Source organism: Urocampus carinirostris, chromosome 13 (genome assembly GCF_059441175.1).
Source record: "Urocampus carinirostris isolate Australia breed hairy pipefish chromosome 13, RoL_Ucar_1.0, whole genome shotgun sequence".
NCBI classification, from domain to species: domain Eukaryota; kingdom Metazoa; phylum Chordata; class Actinopteri; order Syngnathiformes; family Syngnathidae; genus Urocampus; species Urocampus carinirostris.
In genome coordinates this window covers 5676444-5696320 of record NC_142361.1, presented here as the reverse complement: position 1 = coordinate 5696320, position 19877 = coordinate 5676444, and the positions used below count along the sequence as shown (strand labels likewise).

At 41.0% G+C, this 19877-nt stretch overlaps 1 protein-coding gene across 1 annotated transcript in view; it reads left to right on the top strand.

Annotated features, from left to right (window-relative positions):
* The window catches only part of wdpcp (WD repeat containing planar cell polarity effector), a 118439-nt gene that overhangs the window by 29994 nt on the left and 68568 nt on the right, over positions 1–19877 (top strand). The window contains 2 exon segments of the mRNA XM_088351996.1: positions 2804–2873; positions 19440–19875. Of these exon segments, the coding sequence (XP_088208122.1) occupies positions 2804–2873; positions 19440–19875 (506 nt within the window).

Here is a 19877-nt window from a genome sequence, read left to right as displayed (position 1 = left end):
TAAATGCGGAGCTTCGTCTTGCGTGCGATGGTCTGGTGCCGCCAGAGTGGTTTCCAGAGAGACTGCAGAGCAGATGCTGCCAGGGCTCTTCTGCGGAGAATCTCTGGTTTTAGGTCCCCATTGTCTGTCACCATGGACCCCAGATATACAAAGCTCTTGACAGGCTCTACGATGTCGCTACCAATTTGGATGGGAGGTGGATCTGGTCCATCACCGACATACATGAACTTGGTTTTCGTCCAACTCACTTGCAGGCCAAGCCACGCTGCCTCTTCGCTGTAAATGCCCAGAGCGTCTCTCAGCTGGCTGTAGGAAGTGCTGAGAATGATGGTGTCGTCAGCATACTCCAGGTCAGTCAGGTGGTAGTTGCCGAAAGACACTCCGGGGATGCGCTCACTAACCCTGAACATCAGATGGTCGATGATGCAATTAAAAAGGTCGGGAGCAGCCACACAGCCTTGGCGAACGCCGCTGGAGATAGCAAACCAGTCGGAGTCAATGCCGTTGATACGGACACAGCTCTCTGTGTTGCTGTAGAGCAGCTTGAACAGGGCTATGATCTTGGGTGGTGCTCTGAGAGCTTGGAGGATGTTCCACAGTGAAGAGTGGCAGACGGTGTCAAAGGCGGCCTTCAGATCAATGAATCCGATATATAGATGGCGATCTTTACGGAATTCACGGGTCTTTTCTATCAGCAAACGGACGGCAGAGATGTGGTCCGTTGTGGAGCGGTTGGGCATAAAGCCAGCCTGCTGGGGACGGCGGCAGCTTCTGATTGCTGGAAGGGCACGGCTGAGCAAGATCCTGGTAAAGACCTTGCCCGGGATGGAGAGTAAGGTTATGCCTCTGTGGTTTCCACAGACAAGCCTGTCGCCCTTGCATTTCCAGAAGGGCAAGATGACTCCTCTGGTCCAGTCGGTGGGCAGCTGCTCCGATTCCCACACCTGGTTGAATAGGCGGGTTAGCCACTCCACCATGCCATCACCGCCGGCCTTGAGCATCTCGCCGGTAATGGCACAGATGCCGGGGGCTTTCTTGGTGTTCAGCTTCTTCAGAGCAGCTCTCACTTCCTCGGGTGTTACGGGGTCTGTGCAGCAGGTGTCGTTAGGAGGTGCTGTGCTCGCAGCCCGTAGGAGGGTGGGATCAGCCGGGATGGTGCTGTGCTGCAAGAGGAGGCTAAAGTGCTCCTTCCAGCGCTCGAGGCAGTTGGCTTCTGTCATGATGAGGTTGCCGTCTGAGTCCTTTACCAGGGCTGTCTTTATGTGTGGGCCGCTACGGGCTTGGCGTAGTAGACTGAATACGCGGCTCATGTTGTTGTTGTTGGCCGCGGACTCAAGCTGTTGGGCTTCTGCCTGCCAAAACCTCTCCCTATCTTCAGCAATGGCCACATTGCGCAGGCGATTCAGTCTCCGATACTCTGTGAGGTCGCCTCGGAGTCGGGCCTCACGCCGCTGGTCTATGATGTTTAGTGTCCTCTCTGATATCCAGGGCTTTCTCGGGGAGGATCGCGGGCGTCCGAGGACATTGTGAGCAGACTGGAGGACACTTTCCTTGAAGGCCGCCCAGTCTGTCAGCTTGTCAGGAGCCAGGGTATCAAGAGAGCGGCGGATGGAGCAACTGAAGTCTCTGGCGATGTTGGGGTCGCTGAGTCGGGAGGAGTCGGGGCGAGGCAGAGTCTTGTGCTGGTTGGCTCGGAGCTTTAGCTTGAGCTGGGCCACCAGCAGACGATGGTCTGTGTTGCCAAGCTGTGCTCCTCTGAACACCCGGCAGTTGGTTACAAACGACTTCCAGCGTCGTGATATCAGGATGTGGTCCAATCCCTTCCTGGTTCTGCCATCTGGGCTGTACCACGTCCAGTGATGGATGCATTTCCGGGGAAACCAGGTGTCAGCAACACAAAGGTTGTTTTGGTGGCAGAGGAGGAGGAGGCGGTTGCCATTGTCGTTTGTTGTGCTGTCAACGAAGGTGGTGCCGACAGGTGAGCCGGGGGACCGATCAATGCTGGATAGAGTGGCGTTGGCATCAGTGAGGATGATGGTGACGTCGTGTGGTGGGGCTTGGTTGACAGCCTGGTGGAGTTGGTCAAAGAACGCGTCCTTCGCATCCTCATCAGCGACATCGGTGGGGGCGTAGGCGACGATCACTGTCATCTTGCCGTGATGGTGGAGGAATCGAGCAGACAGTAGTCTGTCACTTATTGGTGTCCAGCTGATGAGGGACCTCCGGAGGGCTTTTGGAATGGCAAGAGCCACACCGTAAAGGCCAGTCCGACTCTCGGGGCCACTCCAGATGTAGCAATGGTTGCCAGCTGTTGTTTCACCATTGCCTTGCCATCGTACTTCACAGAGCCCTGCCATGGTGATGTTATAGCGACAGAGCTCTCGGGACAGCAGGGTGGCAGCTCCGGGGCGAAGGAGTGTCTGGACATTCCAGGTGGCGACACGGGTCTTATGACGAAGATCGATCCGTACTCGTTGGTCGGGGGCAGGCTGGGGTCCGTTACCGTGTTGGTCAGTCCGGCTTCTTTCTCTGGTCAGTTTCGTAACAAAGTGTGTTTCTCCTGGGTGAGTTGTTAGCCCTCCGCAGGATAGTCGGTTGGTGGGGCTGCCACCTCACAGCGTACCGACACGCTGGGGTCTTTGTTTGTCTGGAACCTACCCCGGAGACCGGCCCGCCATGGGTGACCCTACCAGGAGCAAGCTCCCGACGGTATCGCTCTCCAGGGTCACTGGAACACGCAAGCCCCCTCGCCGCATCAAGGCCAGACCCATCCGAGGGGGAAATGATAGGGGGAAATGTGGCCATGCATCCCCAAAAACACTAACGGAAGCTACCTAGTCCTGCTCGGCTGCTTGCCCTCTGAAATCTTAAAGGTAACAAGTCTTGACTTCGCCATTCCGATTCTGTAGATCTGCTTCCTTTTCCAGCCTTGGCCTTACTGATTTACTGATATTGATTGAGTGCAGAGGGTATGGGTTCAGTTTGCACTCAATAACGGATTAAATGTCTGAAAATGGTTGTCTGTCCTTACGTTTGTCGCATGACTGATTGGCAACCGGTTCAAGATGTAGTGCACCTTTGGCCCATAGTCAGCTGGGATGAGCTGCATCACTGTATCAGCGAATGGTCGGATGTGTTGTCATGTCACTGATATCCGCCCAATGTCTTCCAACTCAATAACGTTGGGTGATGGAACTCTTATTTTTGTTGGCATGCGGGGCAGATCTCTTTCAATTTCAAAACTCCTTATGCAACGGGGATGGAAACCAAGTTATGGTAGTGAGAGTGCTGAAAATTAACCACTTGACCACTTATTACAGCAATTACATGTTAAAAAGCATTAGGTTTTGTCTCATTACATTACCACACAAAATGGAGAAAAAAGAAAGTTGTCCTGAAAAACATAAAAACACGCAAACTTAAATTCATCATCAGATGGTCCAAAGAGTTGTTTCCCTTGTCCTGCTTTTTTTGCATTTATTTATTTATTTATCGTTCAGGACTATTTTTTGTTTTCCCCATCCTATCAATGAGATTTTCGACTGATCAATCGTAGCGCTAATGTATACCTGTACGTAGAAAATGTGCAATGGTTACACACTAATAAATACGGTAGCTTCTACTGGAGTTTGACTACATGCTCCTCATAGTCTAGTGCTTATCTTATCTTTCTATGAATTGTTGCTTTCTCTCAGTGATCAGCCAGGTATATAACATTAATTCATATTAATAGGTGGCATCAGAATACCTTTTTCTTTTAAATTTTATATACTAGTTATATTCATGAGGTAGTATAGTATATGTAGTAACCTTTTTTGTTTGATTAAGCTGTTTAAGACTGTGCTGCAAAAAATACTATTATAATAAAATATATTAATTAAAGTAATAATATTGCACTATATTTTGTTGATTCTATGAAAAAAAAGTTAGAACGTAGTAAAAAAAATGTTCCACTGACATATAGTTTTGCTTATTTTAATTAAGTGTATGTAAGTTTTCTTGAAAAACAGGTTGAAAATATAGTAAAATCCAAAACTACAGCAAATATATACCAAAATGGATTACCCGTATCACCTCCTGAGCCAAAGTAACCAAAAATGAGAAAAACGACTTTATACTGTCAATTTAAACATGATCTTTTTAGATCTTTAACACACAGAAATCTAGTGCCGGGGATTATTTTATAAACACTTTCGGTGGACAGTGTGCCTAAAGATTTTTCAATGAAAAAAGTGTGCCTTGGCTTCAAAAGTTTGGGAAACACTGATCTGGATCGCCAGTGGTGTCGGAACCCGAACTGAGGGAGGAGCCAGACGCGTAACGTTTTCACACAAGCTTTATTTTACGGGAATGGGGCAGTCATGCGCGTGAACACAAACGCCAGTGATGCGACGATCGCTAGGCGGAAGGAGTGAGACAGAAAAGTCAGAGGCAGACGAGATTGAGGCCGGACAGAACAGATTAAATTGATACAGGACACATGGGTAGATACTGGACAAGACAGACGGGATCGATACCGGATACTGGAGTAAGATACCGGACAGGACAAGACAGACGGGAGCGATACAGGATACCGGAGACTGGAGCAAGATACCGGGCAGGAGGAGATAGACGAGATCAATATTGGATACTGGAGACTGGAGCAAGATACCGTACAGGAGGGGACAGACAGTATCGATATCGAATACTGGAGACTGGAGCAAGATACCGGGCAGGAGGACACAGACGGGATCAATGCCGGATATGGGAGCAAGATACCGGACAGGACGAGACAGGCGGGATCGATATCGGATACTGGAGACTGGAGCAAAATACCGGGCAGGAGGAGACAGACAAGATCGATATCGGATACTGGAGACTGGAGCAAGATACCGGACAGGAGGAGACACACGGGATCGATACCGGATACTGGAGACGGAAGCAAGATACCGGACAGGACGAGACTGACGGGTTTGATACCAGACACTGGAGCAAGATACTGGACAGTGTCAAAACACAAGTCTTGCAAGTGCAGAGGTTCGTTGACGGACTGACAAGGACTTAATGTGAGCGCTGAGTTTAAATAGGAGGGAAGCCAATCAGGCAATGAGCTGCACCTGGCGCCAAACGGGCGGGGCCAAATGAGGGCAATGGGAAACCGTGACAAGTGGTCTATTGATTACACTGTTATTGTTATTATTACTGTTGCTATTGTTATTATTCCTAATGTTATTTTTGAGCTGGGCCACAAATATTTATATATAGTTAGACGGTAAACCGGTCCATGGTGCCACTGCTCTATGTCATACTCTTTTGTTTTGTTTTTTTGACAAAATGAACACGTTATTTTTTTTTTGTGGCTTTGATGCTGTATTTCTTTCGGTGTACATGTAGATTACACAAACACTACGGCAGCCTTTTCGCTTCCATTTGCATGCTGCGTAGGTGTCAGGATGTTCCTCACCTAAAGGGTGGCACTTGCTCGTCGCACCTCCCCACACGGCCGTGTTGAATATGCAGAAGCTGCAAGTGTGGCGTGAAGCGCAACGCCCACATGCAGCATCCTCCCGTGTGCTCTTGGCCCCTGGCGGAGCCATTCACCATCCATCACTTGGCCCTGCGCCCCTAAAAAAAGAAAACCAACACATGAAAGCTGCCAAATTACCGACAAGGGGCTTAACTCCGCACGCCCCTTAAATATTCAGCACATGGAGGCAAGAGCAAGAACAAGCATTACCAATCATCACATGAATATTGAAATAATCAAAAGCAGATGCTGCCTTTATATACTTTTTTTTTTTCTGGCGTTTATCACACCTCTTTACTGTGTATTCCCTCTGTTCGCAACATAGCGGGCCTTTTTTGCATTTCTAATGAAAGCATATGTTGTCATTTTTTGTTTTTGTTTTTAAATACGCGGCGTGAAATGAAACGAGCAGTTTTCGCCAGCAACTGGAATTGCCCGTAACTCGTGTATGTGTTCCTGTTTCGTATTTGCCGCTATCTACCACACCTTTTTATTCCTCCACAGTCTCCGGGCATTTGTAAAAGTCAGAATTTTTCCCTTTGTGGCTTTTCTTATACAGGTTTATTCAACACAAAACGAGAATAGAAGCGTGTTAAGTTGATTTTTCATTTACTCTAGAGATATTTGGTGAAATAAAAATCAGTACAGTAATCCTTATATTTTTGCAGGGGTTGCGTTACCAAAAAATGTCCAGTGATTATTTATCCCATTTTCAGTAAAATATATACAACTGTAACTATTTATCTACAAATATAAACACAGAATTGCAGTTTAATCAATAAATGGTCTTTATTGTCGGGCCGCAAGGCGGCACAGTGGTTAGCGCGTGTGCGGCACAGTTCTGAGTTAGTGAGACCACCTTGGTGTGTGGAGTTTGCATTTTCTCCCCGTGCTTGCGTGGGCACTCCGGTTTCCTCCCACATTCCAAAAACATGCATGCTAGGTTAATTAGCTGGTCCAAATTGTCCCTTGGTGTGAACGAGTGAGCTAGTTGTCAGCCTCTGTGTGCCCTGCTACTGGCTGGCAACCGGTTCAGGGTGTCCCCTGCCCACTGCCCAAAGATAGCAGGGATGGGCTCCAGCACCCCCTAACCCTACTAAGGGTAAGTGGTGCAGATAATGGATGGATAGTCTTAAATGTCATTATACAATAGTACAACAAAACTGGAGGGGTTCTTTTAGTGGAGCAATGCGAAGAAGCTAGCGGCTGGCTAATTGGACGCCAGCATCAGGTATCTTTGAGTTAAGTTAGGTCTTTGCAAAGATTAAAATACAAAAGTCCCGAATGTAGTGGTTTCCCACGAGTTTTGGCTCTGAGTCATCCGTTTAATGGGTAATGGATCTGACGTTGGTGAGGTACAGGCTCGGCTTAAGAAAGTTGTCTTAATAGAGTTATTGGACCTACTTACCTGTGCTCCCGCCCTGCTTTTTCACTGACAGCATACACCAGCCTCAGCCTATCACAGTCATGCACACTGACAGTCACGCCAGATCCAACACAGACACTCAGCCCTCTGTGACCTGCCCCTTGATAGCATTTGCTGTGTTATCTACTGCAGAACACGGTGCGCGATAAAAATCTGCAAAGTATCGAAAGCGTGAACTGTAATCCGTGTAAACAGTGAGGGGTTACTGTAGGGTATATTGGACACATACCTACAATAATGGAATGTTTTATTAGCCTTGGAGATATTTGGCGGAATAAATAACTGGTTCCTGATCAATTAGCTGATATGAAATTGAAAAAACAAATTTTTATTTTAGTCCCTCAATGCAATTCTAAGTTACTCAAAAACAGAACCAATTGAGCAATTTTCTTGTCCAGTCAAGTCAAGTCATGTTTATTTGTGTAGCCTTCAATCACTAGGAGTCTCAAAGCGAAATACTTTGTTGAGATTCATTACAAACTATAATTTGGAGATATATGACAGAAAGAATTATTTTGGGACATTTACATACATACATTAAGTCACACTTCATTATAAGATATTCATTATTACACCAGCTCTGACTGTATATGTTCTGGTCTTTGAATGCACCATTCAAGCACACAGAACGCCTTTTCCGTTTGAGTAATTTGTGTGTCTGAAAAGAAGTTTTAAAAAAATCTATAGATTTTCAATAAACCCAATGTAATTAAATTTAAAATGGCACAACTTTTATCTTACTACCCTTCATAGTTAAGGTGCAGTTAAGGGCAATTCAAATGTGATTTTGGAATACGCTTTAATAAATTAGTCCATAATTTATTGACAAAAGGCTTTCAGTCACAGGATATGTGTTTTACAGTTTTGTTCACATTTAGAAATAATAGTTATTGTAACGTATGGTGATTTTGTAGTTGCATGCATATGTCAACAAGTAAACAAATTTCCCCACTTGCAATTCATTTTATTAAAATGTCTGACTTTTATTTTGATAAGCAATTTGGATATGAGTGAGTAAGTTGACATTCATTTTACAAGTGTGTCGCGCTTACCAGTCAAGGCAAAGGGTAAATGAGCCAATAAACATTAAACCTAAACATGTAAAAAATATGCAATACATCCTCAAATAATTTTTCTTGAACATCTGCTAATGTTCTTTATATTATTTATATTTTTTATGCCTGACACACACGCACATGATGCTGTACGCTTAATGAAATGTAAACAGCAGATCAATGTTTTCTCCACGACACATGCATGCGTAAGGACTTTTATTAGCCTAAACCCGCCCTTTCTCCAGTTAGCTGTCGCCAAACAAGTACCCTGCAATTGTTTGATCTCTATTCGCTGATTTTAATTGCTATTTGCTTTGGCACTGCGCTGCCTGGTAGCACAACGAAAAACACCCTTAAAATGATTTTCCTCCGTAAATGAAAACAGTTAGGATTGAGGATGACGGGTGCTGTAAATGACTTCTATAACCTTAACAAAAAACCAAAATGAATTTGTGATGCACAGTGTCTATATTTGCCTCCATTTCAGGCTGGATGAACATATATTTAAAACATTGAATATATTCATTATTTTGTTCTAAATACGTTTAACATCATTTAACCTATTTTTTCAGCATTGTTTTGCATGTGCCTTTAAACATTACTGAAAATAGACCATTTGACTTAAAACCGACTGATGAGTTCATAAGTTGCATGTCGGCCAACCAATTTAAATGAACTTTTGAGTACTTTAGTTCTCAACAAAATTTGAATTTTGCCCTCATGAAGAAAAGTGATTCATATTTTTTTTTCACTTTACTCCTGCCTGTTAACTTTTTGATTTGTTTTTATTAAATTGCACTTGTATTCTTGAAGTTAAAAATACAACAACTGATTTTATTACTTTTGAAAACACTGTAAAATAAGTTATTGTTCATATTTTGCTGATTTTAGTCTAATAGGGATTTTTTGTACAATAGATGGACAATACTCTATATTATTGTTTTTTTTAATTCTTGTTTAAGGAAAAATTAAAATGTGTTAAAGCAGGAGTGAGCCTCATTGGGTAAAAATATATTGGTCAAGGGGCCAATGTTGGAGACCTACCCATTTTTTAAAATTTATGAATAAATACACATGCAGACATTTACATGTTATTTCTCTTTATATTTGTTTTTAGAAAGATAGTTTAAACAAATGGGTTTAGAAATGCTCACAATTAAAGTGAAATAATATATTAGGTCACTGTTTTTGGCTCTAAATTGATATTTAGTTTTGTTGTATTACTGTAGTTTTAATTTTGTAGTACTTTTGCTGTCGTATTTTTGCAATATTTTCATATTAGTATTTCTGAAATTCTGTTGTACTTGCATAGGGTATTTGTAGTATACATGTAGTATTTTTGTTGGATTACTGTAGTTGTATTTTTGTAGTATTTACTTCATTAATATTTCTGTTGTAGTATTTCTGTATTATAGTATTTGTGTATTGGTGTTTTAGAAGTATTTCTGTGGATGTATTTTAAAAAATAAATCCATCGTTGTAATTTTGTAGTATTTCTGTCGTATTTTGTAGTGTTTTTGTAGCATTTCCATAAGTCAAATAAAAAATTTAAGGTGTGTGGAAGAAAGCCATTTTTTTCCCTTTAACACCTTCCTAAAAGTTCCCATTCATATCCCCTCTAGACACACATATATACACACTTCTCTTAGCCCTTTCCCCCATCATCCTTCAACTCTCCTCCGCGTGCCTCCATCTCTACAGCCCGTCTCTCTCCGTCTTACTCTGCTCCGTGAGCTGGAAAATTGGCTTCAAAAGGCCACTGCTGTGAACAAGGGCCAGCCACACAGTTGGACCCGTCCGCTTTATCTTTCATGCCGTGGAGGGGCTGCAAGGGAGGCGGGGTTAATGTGCCAGCCAGCGAGAGAAGAAGAGCTTGGGAGAATGGGGAAGAATACTTTTGAGCAGTCACTGAAACCAATAAGTAAGAGAAAGCTACTTTGCAGGATTGTGCTGCTCCTGCCTGCCTGTGGTTCTCCACTGTCCATTTTGCAGATATCCGTCTCTTCACGTTCAATGCTACTTTGTCGTTCCACATCCTCACAGTCAGGTGCTCATGGGTCCTCATGGTCTTGTTAAGCTTCGCGGGCTTTGCGCATGAAACCTTAAGCCATGTTTAGAACACTAAACCAAGCTTAAAGTCCAATTTAAAAACTTAACAGTGGTTTCAAATACAAATGTAAATCACTACACCAATTTGGAACCTTTATCTTGGGTACAATCCTTACTTTGAAAAATATCAAATTAGCAGGGAAGCATGGTTTCTGCAGGACTTTCGTTTTCTTGCAGAGAACATATTGAAAAAAACAAATACAGTGATACCTTTTCTTATGTACCTATTTTGTTCCTGGATTGTGCCGGTAGCTTGAATTGCTTGTGCAATGAGCACACTTTTCCAATATGTCCTAAATAAAAACGAATTGGTCCACTCCCGTCGACCCAAAAACATCCAAGTGAACCCTAAATAGCTATCAAAACATCTTACTGATCACCTAAAACACATTCACATTGTAATTAAACATAAAAAACAGTAAGAAGAGAGGTTTTTAACAGAATTACATGAGCACTTCACTTACAATGGAGGGGGGGATCAAGGATGAGTCGTGGAAGTGTTTGGCATATTTTTGTATTATTTGAAATTGTCTATGCCGTATAACACATTTCATATAAGATTTATTTTTTTTAACATATGAAGACCAATCTTGTCTTGCCCATTTCAGCTCTAATCCAGATCATCTCTGTCTCTAGTAGCAGACGACAACGTCCTCGTAGATTACTAATACTGTCGCGGTAGTCTACATAGTCTGTCCCTCAATTTCACGGGAAATGGATCTAGCATTGGTGAGATACAGACTTGGTCGCGGTGGCTTGTGACTTGTTACTTCGCCGCAGCAGTAGGCCGGACCTGCGGCTCCGCTTTTGCTCCCTCTCCTGGCGCTGCCTTTGTCCCTTCCCAGACCAGATAGCAATCCACGGAGTATGCAATTCGTCAGGGATGTTGCTGATGTCATGAGCCGAAGTTTACAAGCTCCTTTCGGGTGTAGAAGTGTAACGGAAATATATGCACGGATAGAGTCCAAAGACAAACGTATTATAGGTACACACAAAAAAATGCCTTGAATGTGGCTGCATTTTTGCATGTTAGGTCTCTATTTTGAGCTCCGCCTAACTAATTACCATGTAAATAGTAGTATTCATAGCAAGCTTGCATGAGCAACACTCGCATTATACTTACATTTAAAATTTAATTAAATTTAGTAAAGTAAAAATAATCTAAACTCTTATGGAGGGGCCTCGAACTAATTGTGGCACACGGGCCATGAGTTAGCTGTAGAGTGTGTGCGGGAAACAATGAGGTCCATCCTCCCCCTACAATTCTTTTTAGCGGTGAGTGCCCAAAGAAAAAAAACGTGGCACTGGGCAGCTTTTGTGGGGCCCGATCCGTCTTTCTGCCCACACGGCAAAATGAAACGGTGTGGTTAAACCAAAGCCGCGGCGGCTCAGCTCAGGCCATCCACAGAAGCTTTGTGCCCATGCTTCAATCCCCTCCCTCAAAATACAAAGACGTGCCTTGAGAAGCTCTGCCAAGTGACTGCGCAACTGTTAAGTGGCTCTCCCAGCAGCTGGTGCTGATGCAGGTGCCTCGTTTTCAAACTTTTTAAAATTGGATCGTGTTGACCAAGATTTGTTGTTTGTGGTCGTTCATCAGTCCAGCGAGAATGTTTGATGATGATGTTTATTCATCAATCGTGTTCTGGGAGGAGCGGCACTTGTTTAACCTAGGGTTTTAATTGAAAATCTTATCATCGCCCTCCTTGATTGACAGTCTGGTGTTTTCTAGTGTGACACTTTGCGTTGTGCCAATGAGGGTTCTAATATTCCTGGGCTGGGGAATATTTGACCTTGAAACCTTAAACCAGTCTTGAAAAAAAAAATAAACCCCAAGACAAGGATGTCAAAATCACAAACAAAAACTTTCTGTTCTCGTGGATAAGTAAACTATGGTAACTCCAACTTTCTTGCTTTGTTTTTCAATATTATTCTTTATCATTCAGCCTACATTAGTACCCTACTCTACATATTATATTCACAGATGACAAGGGATCTTTTCTTAACACAACACATTTATTCACAATAGAGAAAAAGGTTTTTCTTGTTTGGCATTACAAATTCATCTCCGCGACATTTGCTCTACGCTTATTTGAAACTCATAACTTTTGATAGAGATTACAGTCATAATTGTATTCATATTTAGTTTATTTTGTCTTTTATTAGCATATTTGGTATTGGAGTAATCCAAAAGTAATTGAAAGTGCACAGCACGTGAACGCACCGCACCGCACTGTGAGTGAAGCTAGCGTAGCTGCTAATGTGCGATGGCCACTTGAATGCCACGATTTTGACGTCTGTAGGTTTCGAAAAGGAAATAAAGCACGGAGTCGACGTTGCCGTTAACTCGGCGGATTTCTTTCGAAAACCAGTGCAGGAAGGTGGCCGATTCGTCCTGCTTTCCGAGATCGGCTATTGTTGACGCTGGCAAACATGGCGGCGCTGCTTTGTAAAGCGACCAAAGTCCGGAGAAACTAAGTCCGGCGAAATAACGACCTGAGAGTCAGAGGGCGATCGGGTGAGGCGATCAGCGGACGGTGCCGTAAAAGGAGCGTGGAATTTTCAAGATGCCAAGCAGGGATAAAGAACTCGAGGAAAAATCACTCGGCTTTTTCATGGACAAAATGGATATAGTCACTAAACAACAAGACACAATCATGAGTTTAATGGCTGAAATCAAAGACCTAAAAAACGAAAACATGGAGAAAGACAAAAGGATTATTGTGCTAGAAGGACGCGTAGCAGATCTGGAACAGTACACCAGGATCAATGACATTATTATCACCGTTCTGGACATCAAACCTCGGACCTATGCAAAGGCTGTGGCAAATAAAAATATTGCAACGGATGCTGATGAAGCTTCTGCTGAGAAACAGGTCATTGCTTTTATGAGCAAAAAAGGGATATCCATCAATGCTGAGGACAGAGAAGCATGCCATCAATTAACAAGAGGTGAGAACCGGCCTAAGGCAACCATCGTGAGATTTGTCAACAGGAAACGAAAACATGAAATTCTTAAGCAAGGAAAAAAACTAAAAGGGACAAATGTTTATTTAAATGAACACTTAAGCAAAAAAAAACTCACACATTGCAAGACAGGCTCGATTTTTGAGGAAAACAAACAAGATACAAGGAACTTGGACTTCAAACTGTAGAGTATACATAAAGTTAAACGGCACTCCAGAAGAAGCAAAAATACTTTGGGTCCGAGAAATGCAGGAGCTGGACAGATTTGCCTGAAGTGTAACAATGGCATCCTGGACTGACAATATGGACATTTTTATTACAGATCACAATAAACAAATCCATCATAATATATAAGGCCATGATCTACCTGAACTGAGCATTGTTAATCACACTGACTCCAATAATTCAAGATTAGATGACCTCGATCCTGACCACAAATTTCTATCAGCAAGCGCAGACAATTGCAAATATCATACTGGAAATGAATATAATACTTTTGTTAAATCTGAAGGCAAATTCTCAATAATACACTTTAACAGTAGAAGCATGTACACAAATTTTGATGACATCATTGAATGCTTACAGCAATTTAAGAACCCGTTTAGTGTGATTGCAGTTTCTGAAACGTGGTTCAGTGAGGAAAGGGGTGTTAATTTTGAATTAAACAACTATAACTTGAACTATGTAAATAGAACAAACAAAATAGGAGGAGGAGTAGCTATATATGTGCACAAAAGATTGAAATAGAAAATAATACAAAACATGTCATTTGTCATTGACGATTTACTTGAATGTATTACAATAGAAATTATAACTGAAAAAAGGAAAAATATTATAGTCAGTTGTGTATATAGATCACCGGGCTCAAATCTGGAAACCTTCACAAACTGGGCTGAAAAAACATATTCAGCAATAGGCGCCAAAACACTATTCATTTGTGGAGATTTCAACATCGATCTAATAAATCCAAACAAACATAAAAACATTGATGACTATATTAACATGATGTACAGTATGAGTTTGTACCCAACTATATTAAGGCCTAGTAGATTCACTCCACACAGTGCAACACTCATTGACAATATATTTACAAATAATATGGAATTTACAAACGTCAGCGGATTACTGGTTTGTGATATTTCTGATCACCTACCAGTATTTACAGTGTATGATGAAACGGTTACTAGACAAGAATCAACTAAGGATTATTTCTACAAACGAGTTAGAACTGAAGAGACTATTATATCACTCTATGATGACTTAGTTAAACAAAACTGGAATGCTATATATGGTACAGATGATGTGGATCGTGCGTTTGACATATTTTTGGAAATATTAGACAACAAGTATAACAAAAATTGCCCAATGAGACAAACTAATATTAAGAATAGATCTGTAAACCATCCATGGATAACTAAGGGTTTATATAATGCTTGTAAGAAAAAAAACACCTTATATAGAAAATGTATTAAACAAAGAACTGAGGAACCCGAACCTCGATATAAAACATATAAAAACAAATTGACAGGAATATTAAGAGCAAGCAAGAAATTATACTCTACCAATTTATTACATCATAACAAAAGTAATATCAAATGTATTTGGGATATATTAAATAGTATAATAAAAGGAAAGAATGTAAGTAATGCATATCCAAACTATTTTATTGATAAGAACAGTGAAAATTATAATTTAAATCAAGTTGTGGTGAATTTCAATAATTATTTTGTAAATGTTGGACCAGAGCTCGCTGCAAATATCCCAGAGTGCAGTGGTAAACAATTTGAGTCAGTGATAAAAATGAACTCCAAGACCATGTTTTTATCTGGGGTTACGGAATCAGAAATCTTAGACGTGGTTAACAACTGTAAAAACAAAACGTCTATGGATTGTTTTGACATCGATATGGTACTAGTTAAGCAAATTATAAAAAGCATTGTGAAACCATTGCCCTCCATCTGTAATCTATCATTTCTAACGGGCAAATTTCCAAATCAAATGAAAATAGCAAAAGTTATACCAATATACAAAAATAAAAATGGAAACAAGCACATTTTTACAAACTACAGACCGGTATCTCTGCTTCCTCAGTTCTCTAAAATATTAGAGAAACTTTACAATAATAGACTAGAACAATTTGCAGATAAACATAAATTGATTAATGAAAGTCAATATGGTTTTAGAGCAAACAGATCAGCAACAATGGCAATTACAGTATTGATCTAGTAGAAGAAATCACCCATAGTATAGAAAAGAAGAGATACGCAGTCGGGGTATTTATTGACTTAAAAAAAGCATTTGATACCATTAATCATAATATACTATAAAAAAACTGGAAAGATATGGCATCATGGGAGTGGCTTTGCAATGGATTCAAAGTTATTTGACTGGGAGGAAGCAATATGTAAAAATGGGAGAGTTTTCATCTGAATATTTGGACATCTGTTGTGGAGTACCACAGGGTTCTATCCTGGGACCAAAGTTATTTAATTTATATATTAACGATATTTTTTATGTTTCAAAACTATTGAAAATAGTAATATTTGCAGACGACACTAACATTTTCTATTCAAATGATAACTATATTGATTTGGTAACTTGTATTAATCGTGAACTAATTAACCTAAAAGTATGGATGGATTTAAATAAATTATCTTTAAATTTAAATAAAACCAAAGTAATATTCTTTGGTAATCGTAAGGCAAATCAAGATTTAGAAGTAAAAATGGATGGTGTTGCAATACACATTGTTTCAGAAATTAAGTTTTTAGGGGTCATAATAGACAATAAATTAAGTTGGAAAACACACATCAGACACAGACAAACTAAGGTATCTAAAAGCATTTCAATAATTAATAAAGCCAAATTTCTTTTAAATTATAATGCATTGTATTTATTATATTGTTCTCTCGTTCTGCCATATTTAACATATTGTGCAGAAGTCTGGGGCAATAATTACAAAAGTTCACTACAGCCCCTTTTTATCCTTCAAAAACGTGCAATAAGAACCATACACAGGGTAGGATATCGGGATCATACCAATATTTTATTCATGCAGTCCAAATCATTAAAATTGGATGATTTAATAAAATGTTTCACTTCACAACTGTTATTTAAGGTCAACAAAAACATAGTGCCAGAAAACATACAAAAAATATTCACTTGGAAAGAGGGAAATTATAACTTGAGGGGCTGTAGTGAATTCAAAATCCCAAAGGTGAGAACAACCAGGAAAAGTATGTGTGTGTCTGTGTGTGGAGTCAAACTTTGGAATAGTTTACAGGATGAGATCAAACAATGTCCAACTATCCATGTGTTCAAATTGAAATACAAAAAAGCATTACTGGCGAAATACAGGGATGAAGAGAATGGGATACGAGGGAGATTGGTAATACTGCGTTTAAAACTATGGTTAACTTGTTGTTATTGTTGCTATTCTTATATCAGAACTGTTATTATAAATATTAAGTTTATTTTTATTGTTGTTATTATCATTGGTGCCGCAGTGACATTTGGTAACTAGGCGCATTATGACGTTGAGGGATGGGTATTGCGAAGATTAGTGTATAAAATATGTGATTATAGTAATTATTATAATTATTGTTATCTGACCTATGTAATAAGTATATCCACGAGATTTTGTTATATTAGACATAATAGGAAAGGAGGATTTGTAAAATGTATTTAATAGGGAAGATAAAGGGGTAGGAAAAATAAGCATCTGCTTCTGATTACCTCTTTTCGAACATGTTGAGTGACATTATTTTGTTGTTGACTCATTGTTTTTGTCCTGTTTTTATTTTAATGTTCGAAATAAAAGTTTTCATTCATTCAAAGTAATCCAGTTAAAGTAACCCTACCCAACCCTGCTCAGAACCACCCTAGTTTCATTGTCAGACATATAAATGCAAGCGTCCGTGGCTAAATGTGATCATTTTAGTGATGATCCAGGCTAAAAGTAAAGGGATATTACATTTTGCAACTCCAAAATATTGGATATACAGGACTGTATTTTTTGCCATAAACATCATTTTTTTTTCTATTTTGTTCATCAGTGGTATGCACTGACATTTTGCCAAGTAAGTGTTTATGCCGGGAAAAAAACACGTTTTCATATTTCCTTATAAAAAATATATTTTGAAACTCGCACATGACTAATGCAATTTGACTTATTTGTATTACACGTGCTCTGCAACTGGCTGGCAACAAGTTCAGGGTGTCCCCTGCCCACTGCCTGAAGATAGCTGGGATGGGCTACAGCACCCCCGTGACCCTACTGAGGATAAGCGGTGCAGATAATGAATGAATGAATGAATGTATTATACGTTTAAAGATTTTACAAATCAGGTTCAAAACTGAAGGAAAAACAAATCAAATCAATGGAAATCCATGCTGCAAAATTATAGGTTTTTCATGATGTCTCATCAGCATTATTTTTTAGACCACTTTGTACCAATTTAGAATTTGCATTTATTTCATCTAAACAACATATTTACAAAAGAAAATAGTAATTGCCGACAAATGTTAATGGTTTGGTCACATTAAAAATCAATAATTGTACTTTAAAACTTTAAAAATTGAACTTTTTTCAGTTAAGTCTGAGGGCCAGGAGATCTAGCAACTCCCAATGTATTTTTGTACCCCTCTGGCATCTGTAAAATATAAGAGGAGTTGCTGTATCCTCTAAACCAGGGGTGTCAAACTCATTTTAAATCGGGGGCCACACAATAGAACAAACATTCTCTCGAGGGTCAGACTAGTAGATTAGAGAGAAATAAAAAAAGACAGGGGGAGAGAGAGGTAGAGAGGGTGGAACAAAGAAAGAGAGAAAGGAAGAGAAAGAGAGAGATAGAGAGGGTGTGAGAAGCGGAAAAGATAAAAAGAGAAATAGTGAGAGAGGGGCAAAAAGAGAGAGAAAGAAAGAAATCCAAAGTGAAATGGAAAGAGAGAAGGAGAGAAGGGGAGAATAGAGATGGGTAGAAAGAGAGAAGGGAAGAAAAAGAAAAGGGAAAAGCAGGAGAGAGAGAGAAAGAGAATGAAATAGCTGGAGAGAGAGATAAAGAGAGAAAAGAGAGATAAAAAGAAGGTAAAAACACAGAAAGAGAAAGAGACAAAGAAGACAAAGAGGAAAAAAGAAGAGCAAAAGAGAGACTGAGAGTGAAAGAGAAAGATGAGGGGATGGTGTCATAATATAGTAGTTGGCAATAGTATTTTATCTGTGCAGCCCTTTGAGACTCTTTGTGATTAAGGGCTATACAAATAAACATGACTTGCCTTGACTTGACTTGAGAAAAAGAGAAGAGAGAGACTGACACTGAGAGAAAAGGGAGGAAAAGAGAGAAAGAGAGAGAGAGAGAGAGAGAGAGAGAGAGAGAGAGAGAGAGAGAGAGAGAGAGAGAGAGAGAGAGAGAGAGAGAGAGAGAGATACAAGTACAGCGTCATTGTGAGAGGCACCTGGCTTTGGCAATATTAAGTGGACATATTGCAACCTGCAGCTCATTTTTGTCTTGCGCTTCTCTGAGCGTTGTCTCGCGGGCCAGATTCAATCCCTTAGCGGGCCTGATACGGCCCGCGAGCCGCCTGTTTGACACCACTGCTCTAAACCATTTAAGAATGGCTATTTTTATGAGGTTTTTGAAAACCTGACATTGCTTTCTCTAAACACTAATTAACTAGAATGGTTGTGCATCATTAGAGATGCGAAACCAACTTTGGGTGGCATTTAACTTCTTGGCAGGGCCATTGGAAAATCTAAAAGGTAAGACTGAGTCGAGATGGATTAGGCTAAAATCCTGAAGTGGTGTTGATTTTCAATGTTGTTTTGTCCTGGGAGATGGTAATGTCTTTCTGGGAAAAAAATTCTGAGTCAACAAATCCAGAAGTTTTGGGGGTATTTTTCACATCTGCCAGACTGCCTGTAAAAATGGTGGTCATATCTGAACTCATTCCCCCAAAACAAACCAACAGATATACAACTCGCAGGCCGGCCTGCCGTCACGCTCGGGATAGCCCTTACGCTAGGCGGCCGTCACTCCGCCCACTGGAACAAGTGAAGAGGGGCCCACCCTGAGCCTTTCTGCGCAGGCTGTGCCGCTTTCCCGCTGGTTCGCGCCCCGGCTGAGTCATTCCCAAGACTTAAAAAGTGGTCGGCGGCGCCCTCTGTTGGCTGCGGCTGCATCGGCTCGCTACAACGGGTCAGGTGCAATCGACATTTCGTTCTGTGTACATTGTTACACAGAATGACAATACAAGGAAATTATTATTATTATTATTATTATTATATTCATACTTAGATCATAAACGCAAACATCATCACCATCCTTGCTTTTCTCGCGGGTGATGAAATAAATCAATCCCTCACATTTATTTTTATATTCAGGTCCTGTGCTCAACACTAACAGGGGGTGATCTCCTGCTTTGCACCTTCAGCAATCATCATCTTTCCCAGCTGCTGACTGTGGAAGCGGCTGCAGGCTCACAATCCTCTAATAAATCAACCTGTGCTAAAATGTGTGTCTACGAATACAGCAAAAAATGCCTGCAACGCCTGTCTGCCACCCCTATCCAGCTGTCCTCCCTTTCTATTCGCTGCACACTCCACCCTACTCAAAATATTTTGCTCCTGGGCCTGAGCAACTCGACCCTTGTGCTCTACGACTATTGTCGCAAGGTTACGCTCTGGACATCCTGTCCTGCACCTCCCACACTCCTAGCATGTCATCCAGCAGGAACTGTTGTGGTGGTAGCAGAGGCTGAGAAGGGTGTGCTGATGTTCTTGGACCTCAACCTTGAACCTGTTGCATTGGTGGCCGAGGAG